Raw genomic sequence first — 23,742 nt, 5'->3', positions numbered from 1 at the left:
ACGTTCCCGAGCGGTAGCGACGATGAGCAAACAGTCTGCGGTTCCGACAGCCCTGTTCTTGAAAACGGAAAATCCAGCGTGATCTACAGGACGTGATTGTAAACGGATTTTTGCCGCACCATTCTTAAACGCCGGGGTCCGGAATCCGGAATCCGGATTCCGAGATTGCCTGCCAGATCGCAGAACTAGCCGTCTCACGGCCATCGAAATAAAGCCAGGACGACAGAGCAAATAAAAGTTAAACAAGCCATACAAAGTCAAAACAAAGACAAACGAAGCCGGGGCTCACGGTCTCAAAACTGATCTGCAGATCCGCTCGTTTCGGCGCGTCCGTTCCTTGTTCGCCGAGCTCGTTCCCCAGCCCGCTGTGTCATGCCAATTGCCCATCCCGTGGTAGTGCTATCCTCCCGACCTTGTCCTGCCGACCTTGTCCTCCTCTCCCCCTGCATCACTCGTCTAAGCCATTCACTTACTGTCGTGCTGACAGTTCACCAGAACAATTGACTCCTCAGAATTAGCGACGACGCGCACGGCAGTGCTCGCGGACGCAATACGTGAGATCCTTGGCCCCATCGCAATAGCCGGTTTCAACGCAGGAACCGTCGCTAATCGGTCGGCTTTCACACTGTAGTGCCGCAGCTCATCCTGTGTGCTAGTCAGGTACTTCACCCCGCTAGCTCTCAGTCTGTACATTCACTCGCCATTACTGGAGCAGAAATCACTCTAGGTCGCTGCAACGGTCATCCAGGTTGGAATCATGGGTCCTGGTTCAGATCTGTCGAGCCCGACTACGCCAATTCTGTTTGCCCGCCCGCAGCAGGACCAGCGGCAGGACCAGTGGCATCAGCATCAGCAGCAGCAGCAGCAACAACAACAGCAGCAACAGCAACGACAGCAACAGCAGGATTACTTCTCAAGACTGAATCCTGCATCACGATCACCAGCGACTTTTCCTGTCAGTTCGTCCCCATCATTGCCGTTTTCCTTTGATTCGACTCCCAGATCTTCCCCACGTACGCCGTCGTCACAGCAAGGCTCAACTCAGCTGCCCCTTCCACAGTCATTTCAGCGGCAAAAGTCTCTTCCACTGCGTCCAATTCCGCTTTCAGCACCAGTACCAAGCTTGATCAATACTGCTCCAGTCCAGGCTCCCGCGTTCTTTGGTTCGTCACAGCCATATTCGGTTCCGCCTCAGAGTCACATCCCCTTGCACCCAGGCTATTATCCTCAGGTACGTTTGCGGCCCTCCGTTCCACAACTTCAGTCTTCTTCTAACCTGATCCAGCACGCAGAAACTCTTACTCTACCACCTATAGTTGGTGTCAGCACTCCGGGTGTATCTTCGCAAGAATCTTTTGTCCGACCATCAGATTCTTCTCAATCGCCAAGTGGCCCTTCTGTCAGCACATCTGCAACCCACTCACCTGGACCTTCTCCTGTACCATATATCGCACAGCTTATTTCGCCAAAGCACTTACCGTTTCCTTCTTCAGATGCCGTATCTTCTCAAGTACAGCAACCTTCTCCAGCTACAGGTGCAGTTCCAGCTGTAGGCCCAATTTTAGTTCAAGAACCTAGTCCGGCCCAATCTACATCTCTACATCCAGTCCAATACTACGCGACAGATTCTGCTCCAGCAAATCCCCTTCCTATCTCGGCTACTACTGAACAATCTGAGCAACTTCCACGACTGCGTATATCCTCTGATGTATCAAGCCTAACTCCTGAAGTCAAGCAGTCACCAGATAATATAACATCCAAGCCAGCTCCTCGGACTGTCGAATCCGCTGGTCGACCATCGGAAGGACCACCGAAGAAAAAAGCGCACTTCAAGTCGCGGAATGGATGCTTAATTTGCAAGCGGCGCAAGATCAAGGTATTTTTCATTGCAATTAGCTTTTTATGACGTGTATGCTGACTACTATCAGTGTGATGAACGACGACCGGGATGCAAAAACTGTATGAAGCACGGTTGTCCTTGCGAATATGCTCCTGAAGTCTCTGATAGTACAGCGGCTCCTAGTGCCGTAGGCGACGATTACACCTTACCGCGGAGCAGTACCGTGGTCTCAACAGAACTGAACATGCAGCATATTTCTTTTTTTGCTCACTTTATGGTCAATCTACTACCCCAGATGACTGCTCGAAATAGCCACGAGGCTGTCGAAGTATGGGCAAAGAAGGCGCCTTTCATTGCATGTGAGTTTCCGTTTATGATGTTCTCCATGTTTTCCATTGTCACCAGTCATATAATTTGCACTTCTCTGCGACGACCAGAATCAGAGACTACTGCGGAACGAGAAATCCGAGTAAAAACGAGAAGGGAATACGAAGCATTGGGAGTCTTTTATCGACAACGGGCTATGAAAGAATTTAGAACAGCCATAATGGGTGATAAATCACTTGGTCTTCTGCAAGCTTCGTTTTTATCTTCTGTCTTGATTTCGTTGGATGGATTTTCCTATCCTGAGGGCTGGATCCGGGATGATATGGACGGACTGGCAGATGCAACACCCATAAGCTTGACAGCGGATTCGCCCAGCGGCGGCTCCCCAAAGTCACCTGCAATGAAACGAAATAAACCAATTGAATTAATTACAATCGAGCACTGGCTTCCTTTGCTACGTGGAGTAGCTGCTATATTTGCTGCTCTTCAAGACTATAGAAATGACTTCCCAGAGTTGAATGATCAATGGCGAGTTAAATGGGATCTGCTTCCGGAGTCAAAAGATCAGCTCCTGTATCTTACGAAAAAATTTCGTGAAGAGACCTCTGAAGAAATTAAGGCCATTGCATTGACTCCTATTATTTTGCTTGAGCGCATTCTAAGTCTGAATGATCGTCCAGTCAACGATCAGGTTGTCAGTGGAGCAGGGATTACTCGCTTTCTTCTTGGCTGGCCGTTTGTATGTAACGAATCCTTTTTTCCTATGATCGCCAACCGCGAGCCTCATATCCTAATTCTCTTTCTTCATTACTTGAGTGTGCTACGAATGATAGTTCTCCCAGATGGCTGGTGGGCTATGTATACTACTCAAAAAGACATCAAGTCGATCGTGCAAATGCTTCCGGGACAGCTGGAAGATTGGAGGCTTTGGCTCGACTGGCCGGCTTCAAAGTTAGATTTTAATATCTTTGCGTGATTGCACCTTGTATATATTTGTATAACACTATATATTGTAGAAAATTATTGTATAATTTGAATCTGAATAGATTTTGAAGTGCTATGGCTTTATATGAATATTCTGTATTTCCTATCTGATCTTGTACTATCTAGGTCATTGAGCGTTACGTAATCATCTAATCTGATATCATCTGATAATCATGTGACCTGTATACTGCGGCCTGTACGGTAGATGGTCGAGAGGTGCTGTATTAATAGGTGACTGCCTTCGACGACCACACGACATCGTTTGTGAGTAGTTTGAGCGCACAAGCAGGCTAGAATTCGATTGGACAGTAGTAGTGTACAGTTTTTGACCAATTGCACTGAGAGTACTACCATGGCGGAGTCAACGCTGTCCCGAATGACTCAGGTCTTCGAGACTGCGAAGGAGATAACTATGGAGGCAGCAGCGCAGGCACGCACACCGCAATTAGGAGAAGACGGTGTTTACCGTCCTCGAGACGTAAAACGATATTTAAATTCGCACAGTGAAAAAGAGAAACTTCAGGGAATGAAGGCGATTGCCACGGTGAGTGCTTCTCAAACGTTGCCCTAATATTCATGTGGACTGACTCTGTTGAAAACATTAGCTCATGTCCAAAGGAGAAGACGTAACTGAATATTTCCCAGAGATTGTGAAGAACTCGGCCTCTCAGACTCTTGAAGTTCGTAAACTGGTCTACATTTATCTTTTACAATACGCCGAGCGGGAGTCCGATCTTGCCCTACTGTCAATCAATGCGATTCAAAAGAGTCTAGGAGATCAGAATCCTCAAATCCGGGCTATGGCGATCAAAGTTTTGTCGGGAATCAAAGTTTCCAGCATTGCTCCAATTGTTCTTCTTGCTATTCGAAAATCAATTGTCGACATGTCCGCTCTTGTTCGTCGTGCTGCTGCCGTCGCAATTGCGAAGGCTTATGAGTTGGATAAGACCAATTTTGAAGTTCTTATCGGATATCTTAATACACTATTGTCAGATAAGAGTTACTACGTGATTGGTTCTGCTGTGCAGACTTTTGTGAAAATGTGCCCGGATAGATTGGAGATGCTTCATAGCAACTATCGCCGTTATTGCAAAATGCTTGCCGACGTCGAGGAATGGGGACTTGTGGAGTTGTTAGATGTCATGACAAGATATGTCAGGGTCTATGTTCCAAAAGGCAAAATGGTCAAGAAGCCTAAAAAAAAAACAAGCACTTTCTATTCAGATGATGAAGACAGTTCGAATGAAACTCCTCAAGAAGAAGAAGAAGAATGGGTGATTGACCCAGACTTGGAACTCCTTCTAGCTTCTGCAAAGCCTTTATTACAAAGCCGAAATAGCGCAGTCACGATGGCTGTTGTAAATCTTTTTGCATCGTTAGTGCCAGAAGCGGATTTGTCCTTCTTGGGTCCACCATTGGTCCGTTTATTGGCTCAGCCCTCGGAGATCCAGTATGTCGTGATGACCAACATTGTCGCGCTTGCACTGCTAAACCAGGATCTTTTCGCCCCGTTTCTTAAGTATTTTTACGTACTGCCTTCAGATAGTTTTGCGATTGCAAAATTGAAGATTGAGGTCTTGACTCTTTCGTGCTCTGAGTCTACGGTCTCTGAGATCTTGTCTGAATTACAATATTATGCTACAACAGGTGAACCTTTATTAGTTGCTGAATCAGTTCGTGCCATTGGCCGTTGTGCACAAATTTCTCCTGTTATTGCTAGCCGCTGTCTCCGCTGGCTATTGAAGCAAATTCATTCTACAAATCATGTTCTCGTTGGCGAGTCTTTGACTGTGGTTCGGTATATTATCCAGATGTCGCCAAAAGACCATATAAAAACGGTCGCAAGATTAGCAAATGCGCTGGATTCCGCGACTGTTGCTCTCGCTCGAGCGAGTATCATTTGGCTCGTTGGAGAATTCGCAGGAACTGCGCAGACGATTGCGCCAGATGTTCTTCGGAAGTGTGCAAAGACTTTCAAAACAGAAGATGAAATCACTCGGATGCAGATAGTGCTTTTGGCTGCAAAAGTGTATTCTTATTATATCGAGGATAGGCCGACGCCTGATTCTAATAATTTAACCAATGGAGAAGATCCGGACGATGTAGACGCCTCTTTGCAGCCAACTATCCGTCCGCAAGCTGATCCAATGGACCTATTGTTTGAATATATTATGCTATTGGCGAGATATGATACTTCATATGATCTTCGAGATCGCGCACGCATGTATAAATCTCTATTGGATGTTCCGGGTGAATCTCTTGCCAAGTTATTGCTTCAAGCACCAAAGCCATCCCCTCATGCGCCCTCGCCCTCGCAAGGTAAAGAGAAATTTCTTATTGGAGGGTCAGCTATGCTTGTTGATGGGAACGTGGTTGGTGAGAAGAGTTTGCCTGACTGGAGTACAGAGACAGCAGATTCTTCGATCCGCGATGAGGTTGTGGTGGACGAAGATGGAGGTTATTCGAATGGACTGGCGACAAAGATCATTGAGAGCGCGGCGAAGAAGAGCAGTAGCAAGAAAAAGAAGGCGAGTAAGAAGAGCAAGAAGCTATCCTCAAAAGAAAAGAAGCAGAGTAAGGTGATTAAGACGAAAGTACAGAAACCAGTTGTACCAGTGCACCAGGCTGCTGCAACGACCACTACCGAAGAGGGTTACCATGTCTCATTGGACGATTTTTTCGGCGAGCCTGGCAGTGGGGGAGAGTATGATGAGTATTCTGAGGACGATGGTGGGAATGAGCAGGACGAGCAACAAACGCAAGCTGATGAGGAAACCTCCGCAAGCGAAGTCGAAGTCGTTGTTGAGCTTGATGAAAGTGACTTAGAGACTGACAGCGACGATGACGAAGATGGCGAAGATGAAGAAGAAGAAGATGAGGAAGATGAAGAAGATGAGGAAGATAGCGACGACAGTGAAGATAGTGAGGAAGACAGTGACAACCTAGTTGAAGAAGACAGTGACGGGGAGAGCAATATCCAGCTGCTGAAACATTAGTTGAATTTTAAATCCTAGACTCTCATTTCCGGAAAGCGTTCAATATTGCGTTGACATTGGATTATTCTGTCCAGTCAAAAAAAGAGTCTATCCTAGAATGATATGCGACAGGTGAAGATCCTGCCCAATTGTTCCAGATTTCGGGACAAAAGAGATCCTCGTACATCAACGCTAGTAGCCAGTAATCTGGCTCTCTGTAATATTTCATTGATCAGGCTTTCACGAGTTAGATTTATATACGGTAGTAATGCAAAGATTCATAAGGATTTCTGGATTTTAAAATGTCTTATAGCAGTCTGCTAAGGAGTCCCAAAACGGAAATATGTAAACATCCTGCAGCCAAAGCTATTTTGAACGACGGCTTTATATACTTTCAATAAATAATATACTTCTCCTTTGGGCTTAGTCGATTGAGTTATGCTGATAGTTTATTAAGGGTGGTATTTTATAATTGTTCACGAATATGGACATGATCTCCGTCTCTCGTATCTTTACTTATAGATATAATTGTCCATGCCTTTATCATCTTAAATATTTTACTAATATTTTTTATCCATCGATAGCTAAACCTGTTTATAATATTCTAATAACTTAATCTTTAGATCATTTATAAGTTAGCCAGCAATCAGATCAAATTGATAATAGGTTAAGACTAGATCCATACCGTGTCGATAAGGAGCCGCAGTACTCATTATCTTCGTGAATAGCTACATTCCATGCATCAGCTTTACCGCCAACGGAAACATGGAGAAAACAAAGGTCGTCGTAGTAGGGTATGTCGGATGAGCTAAATTTGGCACCAGTACTAATTCCAACAGAGGAGGTGTATCGGGATTGACAAGTGCTCTATTACTTGCGCGGACAGGAAAGTATGATATCAACTTGATTTCCAAGTATCTGCCTGGCGACTACGACATCGAGTATACCAGTCCATGGGCTGGAGCCAATTGGATGAGCTTTGCGACTAAAGAAGATAAGCGTCAGCAAGAATTTGACCGGATCACGTACGAATATTTGGTTGAGCTGGCGAAAGATATGCCGTCGACTGGAATCTGGTCGAAAAAAGTGATTCAGTACGTTCGTCAAGAAGACCTCGAAAAGGAAAGTGGACTCCTAGGTGGACTTGCGGAGGCCCGTCCTTGGTTTGCAGACCTGACCCCTAATGTAAGATGTGCTTTTAAATTTTCGTCAACTTTCCAACTTACTGACTCAAATTCATCAGTTCGAACCGATCGCTCGAGAGAATCTACCAAAAGGCTATGTCCAAGGAATCACGTACGACTCTTTCTGCATCAACACACAAGTCTATTTGCCTTGGCTCCAGTCGCAGCTCTTTGTGCTTGGTGTCGATGTCCGATACAAAACGATAAATCATATTCGTGAAGCTTTTGACGCTCACAAGTCCGGCCAACGAGCGGCCATTGTGGTCAACTGCACTGGTTTGATGGCTTCTAAACTACCCGGAGTCATGGATTCGAAAGTATATCCTGGCCGAGGTCAGACAGTACTTGTTCGAAATCACGCACCGGCTATGTACAATGTCTCTGGTACGTCTGATGGTGATGACGAAATCACATACATAATGTCCCGCGTAGGAGGAGGAACGATCCTCGGAGGCTGTTACCAGCAAGGCAATTGGAACGGTACCCCAGACCCAAATATGGCTCAGCGCATTATTCAACGATGTCTGGAGATTTGTCCGGAACTTGAACAAGACGGAAAGCTCGATGTCATCAGACATAATGTAGGTCTTCGACCTTCCCGAGTCGGTGGACCACGCGTCGAAAGAGAGAAATCCCCCGACGGCTGGCTAGTTCACAACTACGGCGCTGGGGGAGCAGGTTATCAATCTTCTTATGGAATGGCTACTAGCGTCGTAAACCTTGTGGAACAGGCTTTATTAGAATGATATTCAGAAATTAATTATTATTAGATGTCTATATAGATAGCTCTACTTATGTGTGATTGTATATGCTGTATGTTGTATGTCAGCGGACTGAGGGTCGCAATACTATTTGTCGCTGCCTATTGCTGTTCCGGTGTGATTTCAGTGACAGTATCCATTTTCTCAGAAACGTCAACTGGATCTTTTTTTCTTAATGTCACCTTGTGCTCACTATGGTCCTTTTTTCGCAGAGCCTCTTCTCGGAACTCTCGCCTAGCAGCAGCACTCATGCGATAGCTGAGCTTGATATCAAACTTTTCCTTCAAAATCACCTGGACGGATTCAAGCGTAAGATAGGCTGTTTCTGGATATACCATTAGAACAAAAATCCAGCCGCAAGCACACATTGCAGCAAAAAATCCAAACGTCCCAGATGGAGTGATAGAATCCATCATCTTCAAGTAGGTTGAGGAAATAATTAAATTTCCTCCCCAATTCGTCATGGTTGACATGGACGTTCCCAAACCTCGAACTTCGATTGGGAACAGCTCTGATTGCTGCCATGGAACGTTACCAATACCAGATGCATAAGAAGCTACATATACCATCATTGAAATGAGAATAATGATCGCCCAAGGATTTGCACCAGTCGCGTTGTCCGGAAGGAAGTGGAAGGCTATAGCAGCAAGGACTAAGGCACCGGCCATGATTGGAATAGAGCAGAGAAGAATCCTACGACGGCCAATCAAATCGATGAGTAAAAAGGCGACAATGGTGAATGCCATGTTAGTTCCACTGATGATTAGCGAAACAGCCGTGGGATTATCAAAGCCAACGGTTTGGAACAGAGAAGATGAAAAGTACATCAGCGAATTGAATCCGGAAAGCTGTTGGATACCTTGAAGACCGCAAGCAATTACAAGAGCTCGGAAATTGCCTGAAATTCCATATAGCTTGCGCGAAGCTGCCTTCAGATTGTTGAAAAAAGTCGGATTCTCGTCCGGACCAACTAAAACGGTACTGTACTGCTGAAGAAGTCGGATTTTTCGCTCTACAACGGCTTCCGGAAGAACCACACCACCACCAGGGGTATAAATAAAGCGGATGACCTTTCGTGCCTGATCAATCTTGTTGTGTTGAACAAGGTATCTAGGAGTCTCTGGCATGAAGACGAAAATGACAGTCTGAACGAGCGCTGGGAGCATGGACAGACCAACCTGGATTCTCCAACCATTGTGAACATGCGCAAGGCCAGCACCGATAGCGTAAGCGATGACCTGACCAGAAGTAATCGCAAGTACATTTAAAATGACAAGCCTTCCTCGGAACCGCGAAGGAGCCATCTCAGATAGATACAGAGGAGCGACCAGCGAGGCTATGCCAACACCCCAGCCCATGATGAATCTACCACCGATCATGGGCCACACTTCATGCGAGCCAGTCTGCACTGCAGCACCGACGACAAAAAGTGTGTTTGCGAATAACGTAACCCATTTACGTCCGATAGCATCGGCGATAGAGCCTGCAATAATACCTCCTAAGAGCGCACCGAGCGAGGTCGCCGAAGTGATAAGAGACTCGTCGCCATCAGAAAGCTGATGGCCTCCGAGATCAGTACCGATAGACGTCAGAGCCGACGAAATGTAACCGGTATCGTAACCAAACAGAAAGCCCGAGAAAGAAACAAGAACAGTTATCACAAAAATAAATGGATTTGGTTTGCCTGCCTCTATATCTGCAAACGCTTCGTCGTCTTGGTCTATAGCAGGGTATCCACGTTCACGGCGCTGAGCAAGCTTCTTGTCATTGACCTGCTCAAAGTGAAAGGCTTCCATGTTTTCTTCGTCCTCCAGCTGATTGAGATATTTGATATCTGTAGGGCTTCCAGCGCCGCCTTTGAGCTTTTCGGTGTTCATGAGCGACTCGTGACAATAAAGGGAAGGGTAAGGCAGGTAGAAGAACAGAAGAAGTAAGGGCAAACGCAGAGGAACGCAATAAGAGAAAGGTTGAGAACGACAAGAATGGGATCAAGAACGTATGGACTTGGGGGACTGGAATCACAAGAAATAAGCGAAAGAGCTTGAGAGTAGCGATAGAAAGCAAAGGAACAACAGGATTCAGGTCGTGAACGTGACAGTCCAAAGGAGGCGGAAGCAACAAGATAAGTCGGCCACAGTTGTTGGTCGTCCGAACAGCTTTTTGGGACAGTTTTCACGTTCCTCAGCTCGCACCAACAAAATTTAAGGTTTAGATCCGGCGGATGTCTGATGCTGGTTATGAGACAAGGTTTTTTAGGCTAAACTAGATAAGGTCACACGCAGACAGCCGAAAGAGAAGAGGAGGGGTTTGTGTAGATGGACAATGGCTGGTATCGACAGACAGTGAGAGCTGATTCATTCATGTATATGAATGACTACGAGAGCGCTTGTTCCTAAACCAAGAGTGTGTACATTCTACAATTTATCTATTAGCAACTGAGCACTGTATAACTATAATCAGTTCATTATTTTTTGCGTAATGTTTGTTACCAATCCATATTATCAAATCGCGCCAACTGTTTCCGTGCATCACTCGCTTCCTTTTGACTCTTCTTGCGCATGTAGAAAATTCCACAGTCCTTACTTCCACAGATCACATCTTGGTGCAAACTTCCCTGGCAGCGCTGGCATTGTGTCCAGAGACGAGCAAATCGGCGCTCCATCTCATTCACTGTCGTCATTTGTCGTCCGTATACTTGAGGGGCTCGTCCAATACAGTTTGCGCACAGTGCACCCTTGGCATACGGGCCTTTCAGTGGTGTTCGACATCCCATACATACTTCTGTCTTGACAGCGAACTTCATCAGCCCTCCTACTGACGGTGCGCTCACTGTAATCGCTCGCGTATGCTCTCCTGTAAGAAGTTGCTGGGCAGCACGAGCGCCTAAAATAGGTTCGAAGATTCTCTGCAGAGGATTCGCAAGCTGATTTTCAAGATAATATTTGGTGTCGATAGGAAGATTATTTTCTAAGACAAATAAAGGATCCTCCGACCGGTCATAGTTGCGATCATTCTTGGCTCCTTTAATAATCACATATGCTACTCGATCACCTAGAGTAGGTGCTGAGCCAGCATCTCGCTTCCGCATTCTCTCTGCAAGTTGTACATGTGCTTGTTTAGCTGCATAGTCGGCCTTTGCAAGCGCCTTTGTGATCACCAGCAGGGACAAATCTATCTTGTTTTGTAGCAAATCGGCAATAATTCCCTTCACAAATTGCTGTGCACCATCCACGTCGCGGTCATTCAAAATCTTTCGTAAGACTGTCTCTATGACTGTAGATACTAGTCTGCAATTATCTCGCCGAACAGTTTCAATACCTTTAGTATCCATTTTGTCAGGCTTGTCAGGTCGCGTCCAATACATCCCCGCATATCGTTTCTTGTTGATCAGCAAATACGGAAAATATACTTTCTCAAATTCAAGCTTGATCGGATTGATAAATTCCTTTGAAACAAGTTCGGCAGCTTCCTGACCTAAGCGCATACATTCTTCCAACTTGTCCGGCCCAAATTTGATCATTACCGAATCTGTATCACCATAAATAACTTGTGAGTCAAATTGATAGCCATTCTTAATTCCGTAATGATTCTCAACAAATGTCTTAGTATGATCAATCATTTGGCGCCCATAGGATGTTACGGAAGAGGAAATCGCAAGACATGGAAGCTTTCCTACAGTTGCTCCAGTGAAACCGTAGACCGAATTTGCTGAAATCTTCAACGCCAATTGTCTTCCATCCAAGACTGCTCGTTTGAATGGATCTGTTTCCTTTTTAAGATCTGCCTTTGCACGTTTACGAGCGCCTAATAGCTCCTCCAGAATGACCGGTAATACACCTTTACGCTTATTAACCTTGACAAAGCAATCTCCATTAGGCGTTCTTTCATAATCTTCATCCAAGACTAAGCTGGAGCCGGCACGCTTCAAATACTCCGGTGTTAGCAGGGTAGTATAACATAAGTTATGAGCCATCATAATACTGGGATACAAACTGGAGAAATCAAGCGTAGCAATTGGAACATTGTAATATCCACGAATTGGCTCGATAACCGTTGCACCCTCATACTGTTCATCTGAAGATCCTTCTTGATGCATATTCGGAATCACAAGATTGAGCTCAAGAGCTTTTCTGAACAGCTGCGAGACAACTTTGATTTGCTGTCCTCGTGATAGCAAATAACTAAAAGGAACACCGGTTACTCTTGCCATCTCTGTATAGTTGATTAAAGACATCAATTTCTCCATCAATCTCATCGGCAAATACGCATCTTTCAAACAATAAACCGCTAATCGCCGTCTTGATTCTGCAGTACCATTTTGCAAGTCTGTAATGATAGAATGATGGACATCTTCTTTCTGCTCGCCAAGAAAGTGAGCACTCACAGCATTCAAAGTGTAGCTTCGCAATTTGTAATCACGTTGAACCAGTTGTAGCATGTCAAACTGTAGTCGACCTTCAATGTTTATGACTTTGGACTCCCTAGTGCCATATGCCTTCGAAGAAAACGTAGAATCCTTCATATCCTGTCTGACCTGCGGCAGGCGACTGAAATATGGGAAATCGGATACCTTAAGTGCCCTTGCGCGATCCAGCAAATAAGGAAAATCAAAGTTAACAATATTATATCCAATAATGACATCAGGGTCGACTTCACGAACAAAATTGCGCCAACCCATTAACATATCCTTCTCATTCTTGTTCTCTATCACTTGGCTGCCCACTATCGGCGAACAAGTATTCAGTGTGAACACGTTTCTAACAAATGGCTTTGCATCACCATGCTGCGACACAACATTTGCAATCTGAATAACAGGGTCTACTTCAGGATCAGGGAAGATACCCTTTCGACCTGCACACTCGATATCAAAGCTGAGAATACGAAGCGGTGCCATCTTGAGCCATTCGCCTTCAGATGCATGTGAAACCAGTTGATCATGTGCGATCGACACTTCGATTTGGCAAGAAGATACCTTTCTATTATCTTTCATAAGTCTGTATTTCCCTGCCGGTAGAGTAATCCAGCTCATACCAGACATCTTCAGCTTTGTTAACAAATTGTAATTCATCCAGGTGGAAGACCAGCTTACATGTGTATCAACCATCGCACGTAATACATACGCAATATTGTCATAAGTAGTTTCTAATGCAAACCCAACATTCTCTTCCTATCGAATTATTAGTACAGCTTTAAAAACTTGACATTGTGCACTAACCTTCCATCCGATCTCGCCCCGTTCAAAAGCGTTTCTAATACGATTGAAATGACGAGGATCTTTTAGAATAATTTTGAGAAACGGACTGGGCTTATCTCCGAGATAATACATGAGACTCCACCGAGTCGTCATCTCGATCCCCCAGATAGCATCAGGAAACGCATGCAGCAAGTAGTTTGTCAAGGAGTTGATGTGATATTGCTCAAAGCCATAAGGTGCTTGAACGTAGAAATAATGATGAAAACCAGTCAAATTGCACATAATCGAGTGACCATGCTGAACTAAGTCAGTATTGCTTATAGGAGAATATAGTTACGTATTCTACATACCTCTGTGACGCCAAATAGTCGAACGGTAGCGTTTCCATCCTGTATGGCCTCTTCTGCATCGATCTGCTGAAAATCTAGATCTAGATTAGTATCATGGGCGCAGTCACAGAGAAATACGTACGGATTTCAGTCGAGCGAGAATCAAATGGTTCGAGAACTGGTCGTGCCCATTTTTGGTCAAAAGCGCTCTCTATATCGTCATTAGTAATGGAGTCAGCGATCACGAAATAGACAATGCTTACGATCTTGTATCTCTTCGAGTTCTTTGCTGATCGACTCTAAATCCTCTTCAAACTTGCTGGGCTTATGACGCCGTCCTGAGGAGCCCAGATGACGCGCCCTCTTTATGTCCGCGCTCTCCAAAGTAGTCGAGGCAGTATGCTGCATATTGGTAAGATCAGCTAACGGAGTGGGACGTTTTATTGCAGACGACATTGTCTGAGGGGTGATTTGACGTGGAAACCGAATGTGATTTTACTTCATGAATCCGAATGAAGCAAAAGAAGTTGAAACAGTCAACTAAATCTGTTCTCAGATTAGAGCAGGTACGTGTCGGGAAGCCTCTTAACGCGAATTGGACCGTGTCAATCACGCGTCGGCACTGTGCTACGAGACTAGTACATGACCAAATGCGGGCTAACAATATAAGGGTCTAATTCCATGTGGCTATGTATCCGTCTTGCCCGAGTAACTTATTTACAGGTGAAGGGACAAAGGTCTAGCTGATGTAAAGAGGCTGGTCTGGAAACATTTCAGTGATATTCTAATTTTACAAAAATTCTTCTTGAAAGACTGCTTTTTTAGATTTCAGAATGGTTCTCATTTCGCCAATGCGTTCCGATGGAGTAGCTGCTCAACTGAATGTGCTTTGTATGAGTATGGCGACTGCCTTCCCGTGGATATTGACGAACTCGCTTTTAGCTTGGGCTGCTTATGTTCTCATTATCAGAATCGGCCTTCGCTCTCTTTCTGGATGTCTTTCTTTTTTTATCGTGGTTTTTGGCTCCTATTTTTACCTGCAGTGTGTGATTTGCTACGTCATGATCGTTCGAAATGGTGCTGTCGGACCTCCCAGAACGCTAGTTGCGGATCCAAATCAAGAGCTTGACCTAGAATCCGGCGGTTTACTTCCGCCAAATGCGCCTTCTTCGCTTGGAATCTTAACGAAAGATAATGGACAAAAGCGTTTTTGCTCGAAATGCAAGATATGGAAACCGGACCGAACTCATCATTGCAGCACATGTGGCCGTTGTGTTCTGAGGATGGATCATCACTGTAAGTAAGCTTTTTGTTTGACCGAGGAGGTCGACTAATTTGTAAAAGGTCCATGGTTTTCTACATGCATTGGTTTTGCAAACTATAAAGTTTTCATTCTGTTTCTTGGATACGTCGTGTTGTTTTGTGTCGTCTGTTTTGTGGGCTCGGGCGTTGTGCTTCTAGATTACATTGAAACGATTGATGAAGTGAGTTTTAACTACATTCACTCTTTATTTTAGACAATCTAACAGATAAGTCTGGCGATCTAATTTCGCTAAATCTAGCATTTTTATTCATTCTTTCTATTGTGTTTGGGATTGCAGTCACTATATTCTTTTCTCTCCAATTATATCTCCTCTTTTCAAACAAAACAACAATAGAGGCTATGGAGACTCAAAGATATAGATCTAACATTGCCGCAAACGCTTATCGCTATAGTACGCCGCCGTCGTCGAAATCTGTGGGCAATGTGTTTGATCTTGGGCTCAAACAAAACTTTGTGCAGATGATGGGTTCGAATCCATTACTGTGGTTTTTCCCCGTTGTTAACTCGCGGGGTAACGGAACTACATTTCCAGTAAATATTACCGTTCTTACAGCAATCAAGCGACAGGCTGATCAAGAATCACAAATGCTAAACAATCTACATGCCACTTTGTCACGAAATAGTTTAAGCAGCAACCGGTCAAGTAATGTGATCACCTCAAGTGCTGAAGACGAATATAACGGAAGGGTTAGTGTCGAGTTTAGACCTTCATGATGAGGAGTGCACGATTGCATTTAATGCTTAGCATTTTCAACGGAGTTTTTATGGTTTGGTGGTTGTAACTTAGTAAGCTGGAATTATAATTCTAGGAATCCATTTAAATTTATATAGATCTATATTATTAAATTTTTGGGTTTCCAACGACCTTCTTAAGAGCTGGTTCATCTTCGAGCTGCTGATCAAATTCATATCTAGGAAGTTCAAATCCTTCTAGAATCCGTACGTATGAAATGCCACCTGCGCGACCAATAGGTTTAAGTTTAGCAAGATCAATGATATTGCGTTCAGGATCGTACATATCTTCTCGAACGTGGATAGCAACACCTAAAGGAGTTAGTATTATTCGAGTGAAGGTTTACTATAAATACCTTCCAGAACAAGGATATGATTATTGATTTTGTCTTTCGCACGTGCAGATTTCACTTCCAAGACATCTACAAGTTTGCATTCGATATTGAAAGCCGACTCGGCCACACAAGCTGGCTTAACGATTGTGGAAGGCTGAGGAGTCAGTCCACTAATTAACGGATAGTTAGTTAATAACATTTCTCCTGATAGAGAGAAAAATTAGAGTGTTGCGCACCTAAGTTCCCATTCTGAAATCTCAGTCGGTGAAGTGATACTTGTATAATTTGCCGCATCGATAAACCATTCGCTGATAACGTTGATAACTGTCTCTTTTGTCTCTCTAATATGCAAGAGGGAGTCTTTACTTCCAGCGACAGACACAATGAATGTCGGGGGTTCGCTAGCTACAACCTCAAAGAAACTGTACGGAGCCAGATTGCCTTTCCCTGTTTCCGGGTTTATCGTGGACAGAAATCCAATTGGACGTGGAACAATGCCCGAGATCAGCAGTTTGTAGACTTCCAATGCAGGCTGATCTGCAGGATTTATCGATACTTTCTTGTGCTTTGTCCACTCGTCGTCCGATGCGCCATCTCCCGGTTTCCATGAAGGATTGACAGTCTAGACAATTAATACCAAATATTCTTCAGAATTGATTGCCATACTCACTCTAGTCATGACAAATTCTCTGGAGGAATCAAATTCAGGCCGTCCTGCTTCGTTATCCTCATAGCGAGCCTATATCGTCAGCAATAACCTCTGAATTTACAAAAATCAAATTCTAATACTCACAACATTGGCGCGAGCTGCTTTCAAAGCTTCCTCACACATGGTTTGATAGTTGTAGTTGTTAGCTGCCGCTATAATCGAACATCCAGAGGACTTGGGATTTCTATGATTTTTAAATCTGACGGAGCCTCAGATGGCTGAAATTACAAAGCACTTTGACATTTACTGATAGCATAATCAATCCAACTCAGATCAACATTTACGCGCAGAAAGTTAGAAAATTCAATGAGGGTATTAAACTATTAACAGAACATAGAACTGCAAACCTAAAGAAACATCAGGCAGCAGAAATACAGTACCTTCACAAAAACACGAAGAAATAGGTTCTCAGACGGTCAATACCGATACAGCAACGGAGCGAGATCTCAGAATATAGAAAAGAAAGCCGGTAGAGCATTCACAGTTACAAGGGTATGAGCTAATACTACTCAGACTAAGAGAATAAATCTTCTTGAAACTGATCATTGCATACTGTTGTCATACAATCACTGGCAAATCTGGGTATATCGTGACTGAGTGTATCCAAGTTACAAATCGCTAGGAATATCAATGAACCCAATCTTATTTGGAGTAAACGGACGAAAAAATATTTGTAGCCAGTTAATCATGTTTGGAGTTGCAGCATTTTTGACATGTTCAAAGGCAGAACTGATGTCGTCACCTAAACTCATAAAGTAACCAACGAGGCCAGCAATTATCGGACTAGCCATTGAAGTACCGGATAAAGCAACAGTGCCATTGTTTTCGTTCAGCAAACTGACCACAGCAACTCCAGAAGCAAAAATATCAACACAGTGACCCCAGTTACTGAACGATGCTATTTGATCGTATGCATCATCAAGAGCTCCTACTGTGAGTGCGTCCCGAGAAGACGCAGGCGAAATAGCACATGCAGGAATTCCACTATTTCCAGCTGCTACCACCACTGCAAGCCCACTCTCAGTCGCTCCCTTGATGGCACTGTTGAGAATAGCATTATACACAGCACCAAGAGAGAGATTGGCGACGGAAGGTCGCTTCGTGGCCATCTGTTGATTAGCTGCATACTCTATACCCGCGATGACGTTCGAAAGCTAGAAGATAGTCAGATATCGTAGATTATGATAAAGCCAAGGCGCAGTGTAAGTTATCTCGAGCTCTTACAGTTCCGCCTCCAGTCGCACCGAGGACTTTCACAGCAATCAAGTTTATCTTCTTTGCAACTCCAAACGTCTTACTACCAATGAGCCCTGCAACATGAGTTCCGTGACCATTTCCATCGTCAGTTCCTTCTCCAGTGAAGTCTTGACCATGTACGGCACGGCCTTCTAGATCAGGATGGGCTATGTAGATGCCAGTATCAATGACATAGGCATCTACGCCCTCACCAGCAGTAGAATTATAGGAAAAATTGAAATTAGTTTCTGCACCAAGAGTCAAAAGTAAGTTAGGATCAATGAAAGGAAAGCCATTCCAATTATATTCACCAGATGCCGAGAGCTTAGCATGCTGTGCCAATCGAGCCAAGTGTCGAGGAGCGTGATCCTGAGTCACGATAGAAGTCGCGTCCAAAGCATGGAGTTGGATATCAGGAGAAGCACTCTCCACCTAGATCAGACAATTATATTAGAAGAGAATGACTGAAAATAGTATAATTTATACTTCGGGCTCGACTGAGATCTTCTGTGCAAAAGAGTCATCGACATCGGCTGCTATCGCACGAAAGTTTCCTATCGAGTAAGTTCTAGAAACTCTAGACTTGATCCTTGGATGCTCATCGAGGTAATCCTCGATGCTCGCGTTAGCAGCAAGCTGAATCAGAACAGTTGCGCAAGCACAGGAAGTTAGCAGACACAGCAACAGCAAGGAAATTATAGCTTTGCAAGCCATAGTGCTCCGCCGGAAACTCGAGAGCCAAAGAAGCCCCCACTCTAGCCGTACTGGGAATCTTGATTCAGACCTCTATCGAATCTCAGCACTTTACAGTTCAGGACAGGATATAAATAATGTGGGTATTTTTGTCATTTATTCACCGACCAAAGTCTGTTCCAGAGGGAGCGAACGACATGGCTAGTTTGAGATCAGAATCAGCAATCGGCGGAGGGGTCTATGTCTTGTTATTGAATTGCCTAAACTGGACGGAAATGAAAAAATTATGTGCAATTGGAACAATTTTATGTCTTAACTGCTTGCACCCCAAGGCAACATTATGTAGACAGCTATGCATATGTTAAACTAGACTAGAATCTGGCGCTGTGCACAGCTAATTACTTTCGATATCAGAAGTGAGCTGAGCTAGGCCTATCGCAACTCTTGGTCCATACTTCTCGCACATATTTTCCATGTAGTTTAGTACAGGCGGAGACTTTACGCAATTATGTCATCGAATTTACGGACGCATGAGATATATGCCAACGAGTCAATATACGAGAACAGGTGAGTCGCGTGAACTAGTGCTTCCCACAAGACATAGGAAGTTGATACTTTACTTCGTTTCTGCAGCGTTGTGTGCACGTAGAGAGGGGTATCCTGGATCTTTCGAGCTCCAGAAGCATTTGCAAACGCAGGCATGATAAAACTGTAACCTATAGCACAAATCTTCGCTGGCAACGGCAGCACCGAGATTTCAGAGTTTTAGCTTGAACAATCACAAATCACCTAGATTAACAACAGAGCAATTAGCAACGACTATTCTGCATTGGAGGCTCCACTATTCGTGATCTTGCTTCCATGTTCCAGTCACATTTCCACCCAACTTAAATTACGGTACAAAACTAGACATTGATACAGGTGCCATCCCCGCATAGGTTTTCCGCTATCCTCAGCCATCAGCTGGCGTCCACCCAGATTCATGGACATCCACCGACTGACTAGTTTCGTGCATGCTTAATCGAAAAGTCAGAACGCCGGTCACTTTCCTTTAAGCTTTACTCCGTCATAGCAACCCTTTTGCTTGGTTTAATTCATTACAAACTCAATCGAATTGTAACCGGCGCATCACCATTATACTGAAACCAGTCCAGTCTTCAATCCAAATATTTCTGAACTGGGGCTGTCTTTGTTCTGCTATCTCCTCTGTGGGATCCCTAATTTTGCGGTTCTCTGACTGCTTTCGCAGTCAAACCTTCCTATTGTAGTAAGATGTAAACAAATGTAGTATTGTCATTTCTGAAAACGCGTTCAGACCGAGTTTTCTTCGGCGTTTCCAAAGCTACTTCTATATCATTCATTCATAGAATTTCATCGATTAGAGAGTATTCAAAGCACAACCCAAAACACCAAATTAAACCAAAAACTACCAAAAATACAAATTACAATATAATCAGATTTGCTTCCGCATCTTGATATCTATGCTTCATTTGAATAGTCCGCTAGATTTACGACCGAGAATTCCAAGCCTGCTAGTAGTCTGACCTTCTATGTTTTTCATCGGCATCAATTACTTCTGTAGTAGGACTACCCACCAACCAGCGAGTTCTCTTCGTTGTGCTCGAACTAGATGATTCTGGACGCTCAGATATTCGGCTTATCTGAGAATCACTTGTTCCCGGACGTTGCTGACTCGAAGGTGACTGTGGAGCTTCGTCTGGATTCATAACTTTGAGTTGGCCCTTTCTTCTAGTGCTAACCAGTACTTGAACTTCTCGGTCCTTGAACATTTCATACAAAACGTCATCATCGTCGCCGATATCTGCCGTAGTCGTTGACGAGGCAGTCGCAGTTAGTGGTCGATTGGACTTCGAAACACGTCGACTTTGAACACTTCTGTCCATAGATCCAATATTTAGCTCCGGTACATTCAATCCATAGCTAACATGCTTGTTCCTGGATGATGCGGTGACCGCTAGAGCTGCTCCAGAAAGGGTCATTCGCCCATTCGTACTACGTCGTCGGAATCCGCGAAAAGCAGAATCGCCCGTCAGTCCCTGCACTTGACTATTAGGTACTGCAGATTTCCTACCGGACCGGAAGCTCTTTAAGCTATTGCGGTTGATACCAAACAACGCTTTACGTGATTCGTTCGATGCCGTCGACGACGTAGTTATTGAGCTTATAACACTGTTTCGATTCATCCGAACGGAATCATCGTTAGCTGATAGTCTCGAATTATTTCCGCTATCGCATTCTCTACTACTGGTCCCAGGCTCATTTGATCCAATACCTGCTGCAAACTCGGCTTGAGGCTCCTCAAGAGTATGCTTGATCCATCTCCTGCGCTTTTCTTCCCAAGTCGTAGTACTCGCTCCATCATTGTCACTGTAGGAATCTGTCTCGTCATTTTCGAGAGGCCGCTGGTTGAAATTGGACGGAAGGAACATTCCCTTGTCCGTATTTGGAGTAATTGAGACTGATTGCCGATATTTGTTATACCACTTGAAAAGCACAACAAATAAGAGAACAAAACACGAAATTCCCGCGATGACTGAGCAAACAATGATAGCGGCTAGTATACCCTTCGAAAGGTGATTATGCAGCGACTGAGACGAAGTTGATGAGTTAGAGGAAGATAGCCGGCCGGCCAGTTGTTGGTCTAGTAGTTTCAAAGCAGTCTGTAGTGTAGTAGACGAATAAGATGAAATATAGCTCCAAGTTGTAATGTTAAGAAGAAACACTTCTGGACTGGTACCCGAAGTTATACCAAGTAAGATCTCACCAGGCAAAATTGTCGCTGCTGTCACATTCGGTAAACTCGAAGCAATTTCGGGTATGGACCAGGACCAATTGTCCGAGCCAATGTCGAGCTTGACCATTGTGGGAGAAGCAGCTCTGCCATCCACGTATCCACCTATCACTATAATTTCTGTTCCAAGCTGATTTGCTAGAGCCAATGCAGCCGTTCGACTGTCAATCTGTCCATCCGTGTTGACTGTCTGATACGACCAAGTTAGATCATCCCAGATTGCCAGTTGAGACATGCCTATCCAGCCTGCGAATGCCTTGCCTCCCATCATAACTGTCTGGTTATTTACAGAGACCGCAGCAGCATAGGCTAGAGCAATAGGAGGATTCGGATTGTCAGTGGAGACAAACGAAGAGGAGGAAGAGTTATATGCAGACAGCGAATTGGAATAAGATAATTCACCGTCAGATGAACAGACTCCTCCAAATATGTATATTAGCGGATCACGACTATCTTGTGAGTTGAAGTAGATGGAACCTTTCCGATATGAACTGTTTGTCGAATCTGTAAGTTCCAGCTCTGACCAAGAGTCATTGGCTATTGAATATGTTGATATGTGGAACTTTCCCGATGAGCAATAACCGTGAAAAGCGTACACAGCGCCGTCGGGTCCTAAAATCAGAGAAGAGCTATCTGGAGGCTGAGCCAGAACCGAGATGGCAGCAGAGTCGACATTGCTGGCGAGTGTGGAGTTGGAGAGAGAGACTGCGGACGAGACGGCCGCGGAATAAAAGACGTTCGAGGAGGAATAGAGATAGTACGTGTCGGAAATGTTGAAGGCCGTGGCAGCAGCGGATACTGCTGCAGGCAAGTCGAGAAGAAGCCAGATGAGAAGCATTTGGAGCGGGGAGAGAGAAATGATCTCTGTTCAGATGACGGGAAGCAGCGCAAACTAGGTGAGATCTGAACAAAACATGAAGCAGAGATGAAGACGACAGAGGCAGATAGCGAAGATATAGAAAGAGCGAGGCAGGCAGAGCGGTGCTGAACAAAGGTGAAAGCAGTTAGATTAGTGTCCGTACGAACAATATTGGATTATCAAGAGCTAGCAGCAAGAGCTAGCAGGAACAGGTCTGAAGCAACAAGAACAATCAAATATAATGGAACCAAATAAATAAATTGGATATTTGATTAACTAACAAGGCTTCTGGCCGAACGACGCGATCCGACAGAGAAAACGGGACGAATGACAAGCAACAAACACTACGCGTAATTTGGGAGCCTGATCAAGTTAAACGGTCAATCTCGACAGTCCCATAGTATACCGAAAAGTGTAAACACAGTCACTAGTCGGCTCGTTGGCTGGGCAACCTCGATATTTGGGTTCGGTGGCTGGGCTTGAACCAGGTCGAGGGTAACTCTAATCCAGATGAGCTGGAGGATTATGTAATCATAAGACACTACTGGCTTGGGCCGTCTAGGAGTGATGCATCAATGATGGACTGATGTTTTAGATCAAGAGGGGGAAAGAGCCAATCATGAGGATAGTACGAAAAATAGAACTTAATCTGGATCGGCTGTTTCGTACGCAGTGAAGTGGTGAACGCGGAGTAGAAGCAAGCAGTGAGCGATCGAAATCGGACATTTGCGTGCTAGCTAGATGTTTGAAATACATATATATAAGTATGCAGCATTCTCCAGCATTCTCTACGTTTCCGTTTGTTTCGCGCTCCCCGTTTTGCAGTAAATTGTATATAGTTCGCATAGACTGGTGCTGCTAAAAAAGCATTAAATGATCTTTTGTCGATAATAGCACCAGGAAAAAGATAAAGATTAAGATTAATAGCTGTATGCATAAACTCGACCCCGTCGCAGTTTAATCAGGATCTTCTCGATCCGATTTCGAAACACCCGACATTTTTCACGTTCAATTCGTTCTTCTACTTTTCTTTGTCTTTTCCCTTCCATTCCATTTTTATTATTATTCTCTTGTCCTTTCTCTTCTTCATTATTCCAAAGCGCCGCGCTATCACAACTTCTCCTATTCTCTCTCATCTTCAACGTTCGTCCTCTTCTTCTCCGGTTTTCCTCGCACACGCCTTCCTTAAGCTACTCAAAACAGACTGAGTACAAACCCCTAGGGTTCCGTATTGGTTATTCTGGTACTCCTTTTGGAACTGAATTTTGTCCTCGTCGTGTCTCGCGCCTGCACTTCACCGCTTTCTTCCCATCTCTCCTCATATCTCCTACTTCGGTGTACTCTAGCAATTCTTGGTGTGCTGCTACTACTACTGCTCTTCGTCTTGCTTGCTTCTCACAGTTCTCCCTCTTCCTCTCCCTTTTCCCTCCACCACCTTTCCGTTCTCT

At 44.5% G+C, this 23,742-nt stretch overlaps 9 protein-coding genes across 9 annotated transcripts; 4 read left to right on the top strand and 5 right to left on the bottom strand.

Annotated features, from left to right (window-relative positions):
* Positions 1–757: 757 nt before the first annotated feature.
* On the top strand, positions 758–3,143 carry V1516DRAFT_687651 (uncharacterized protein; the record flags this gene model as incomplete). Its single annotated transcript, XM_066923742.1, has 3 exons — positions 758–1,231; positions 1,286–1,876; positions 1,929–3,143. The coding sequence occupies 3 exons, from the start codon at positions 758–760 to the stop codon at positions 3,141–3,143; spliced, it is 2,280 nt and encodes a 759-aa protein (XP_066775433.1).
* A 247-nt stretch (positions 3,144–3,390) lies between these two features.
* On the top strand, positions 3,391–6,550 carry V1516DRAFT_714019 (adaptin N terminal region-domain-containing protein). The gene is made up of 2 exons (XM_066924325.1): positions 3,391–3,695; positions 3,757–6,550. Exons 1-2 carry the CDS (start codon positions 3,504–3,506, stop codon positions 6,145–6,147), a joined length of 2,583 nt encoding a protein of 860 aa, XP_066775432.1. The 5' UTR covers positions 3,391–3,503; the 3' UTR covers positions 6,148–6,550.
* On the top strand, positions 6,520–8,114 carry V1516DRAFT_563366 (FAD dependent oxidoreductase). Its single transcript, XM_066919220.1, has 3 exons — positions 6,520–6,920; positions 6,966–7,311; positions 7,370–8,114. Exons 1-3 carry the CDS (start codon positions 6,892–6,894, stop codon positions 8,054–8,056), a joined length of 1,062 nt encoding a protein of 353 aa, XP_066775431.1. The 5' UTR covers positions 6,520–6,891; the 3' UTR covers positions 8,057–8,114.
* Positions 8,044–10,387, bottom strand: V1516DRAFT_681225 (uncharacterized protein). The gene has a single exon (XM_066923219.1). It carries the CDS (start codon positions 9,946–9,948, stop codon positions 8,173–8,175), a length of 1,776 nt encoding a protein of 591 aa, XP_066775430.1. The 5' UTR covers positions 9,949–10,387; the 3' UTR covers positions 8,044–8,172.
* An 81-nt stretch (positions 10,388–10,468) lies between these two features.
* On the bottom strand, positions 10,469–14,180 carry V1516DRAFT_681223 (DNA polymerase family B-domain-containing protein). Its single transcript, XM_066923218.1, has 6 exons — positions 13,858–14,180; positions 13,737–13,805; positions 13,616–13,689; positions 13,287–13,562; positions 13,161–13,238; positions 10,469–13,109 (listed from the first exon to the last, which is right to left on the bottom strand). The coding sequence occupies exons 1-6, from the start codon at positions 14,048–14,050 to the stop codon at positions 10,557–10,559; spliced, it is 3,243 nt and encodes a 1,080-aa protein (XP_066775429.1). The 5' UTR covers positions 14,051–14,180; the 3' UTR covers positions 10,469–10,556.
* V1516DRAFT_642842 (DHHC palmitoyltransferase-domain-containing protein) lies at positions 14,179–15,860 on the top strand. The gene is made up of 3 exons (XM_066920126.1): positions 14,179–14,890; positions 14,939–15,078; positions 15,129–15,860. Exons 1-3 carry the CDS (start codon positions 14,428–14,430, stop codon positions 15,630–15,632), a joined length of 1,107 nt encoding a protein of 368 aa, XP_066775428.1. The 5' UTR covers positions 14,179–14,427; the 3' UTR covers positions 15,633–15,860.
* On the bottom strand, positions 15,760–16,817 carry V1516DRAFT_697283 (uncharacterized protein; the record flags this gene model as incomplete). Its single annotated transcript, XM_066924081.1, has 5 exons — positions 15,760–15,962; positions 16,007–16,155; positions 16,222–16,607; positions 16,656–16,724; positions 16,779–16,817. The coding sequence occupies 5 exons, from the start codon at positions 16,815–16,817 to the stop codon at positions 15,760–15,762; spliced, it is 846 nt and encodes a 281-aa protein (XP_066775427.1).
* A 242-nt stretch (positions 16,818–17,059) lies between these two features.
* On the bottom strand, positions 17,060–18,882 carry V1516DRAFT_567585 (peptidase S8/S53 domain-containing protein). Its single transcript, XM_066919225.1, has 4 exons — positions 18,417–18,882; positions 18,242–18,362; positions 17,919–18,193; positions 17,060–17,848 (listed from the first exon to the last, which is right to left on the bottom strand). Exons 1-4 carry the CDS (start codon positions 18,642–18,644, stop codon positions 17,303–17,305), a joined length of 1,170 nt encoding a protein of 389 aa, XP_066775426.1. The 5' UTR covers positions 18,645–18,882; the 3' UTR covers positions 17,060–17,302.
* Positions 18,883–20,155: 1,273 nt separating this feature from the next.
* Positions 20,156–22,273, bottom strand: V1516DRAFT_629167 (uncharacterized protein; the record flags this gene model as incomplete). The annotated part of the gene is made up of 2 exons (XM_066919879.1): positions 20,156–20,491; positions 20,597–22,273. 2 exons carry the CDS (start codon positions 22,271–22,273, stop codon positions 20,156–20,158), a joined length of 2,013 nt encoding a protein of 670 aa, XP_066775425.1.
* Positions 22,274–23,742: the final 1,469 nt, after the last annotated feature.

This window comes from Lipomyces oligophaga (assembly GCF_038497815.1).
Source record: "Lipomyces oligophaga strain CBS 7107 unplaced genomic scaffold V1516scaffold_8, whole genome shotgun sequence".
NCBI classification, from domain to species: domain Eukaryota; kingdom Fungi; phylum Ascomycota; class Lipomycetes; order Lipomycetales; family Lipomycetaceae; genus Lipomyces; species [Lipomyces] oligophaga.
Note: the sequence above shows the minus strand (reverse complement) of the source record. Positions and strands in the feature narration are given on the sequence as shown.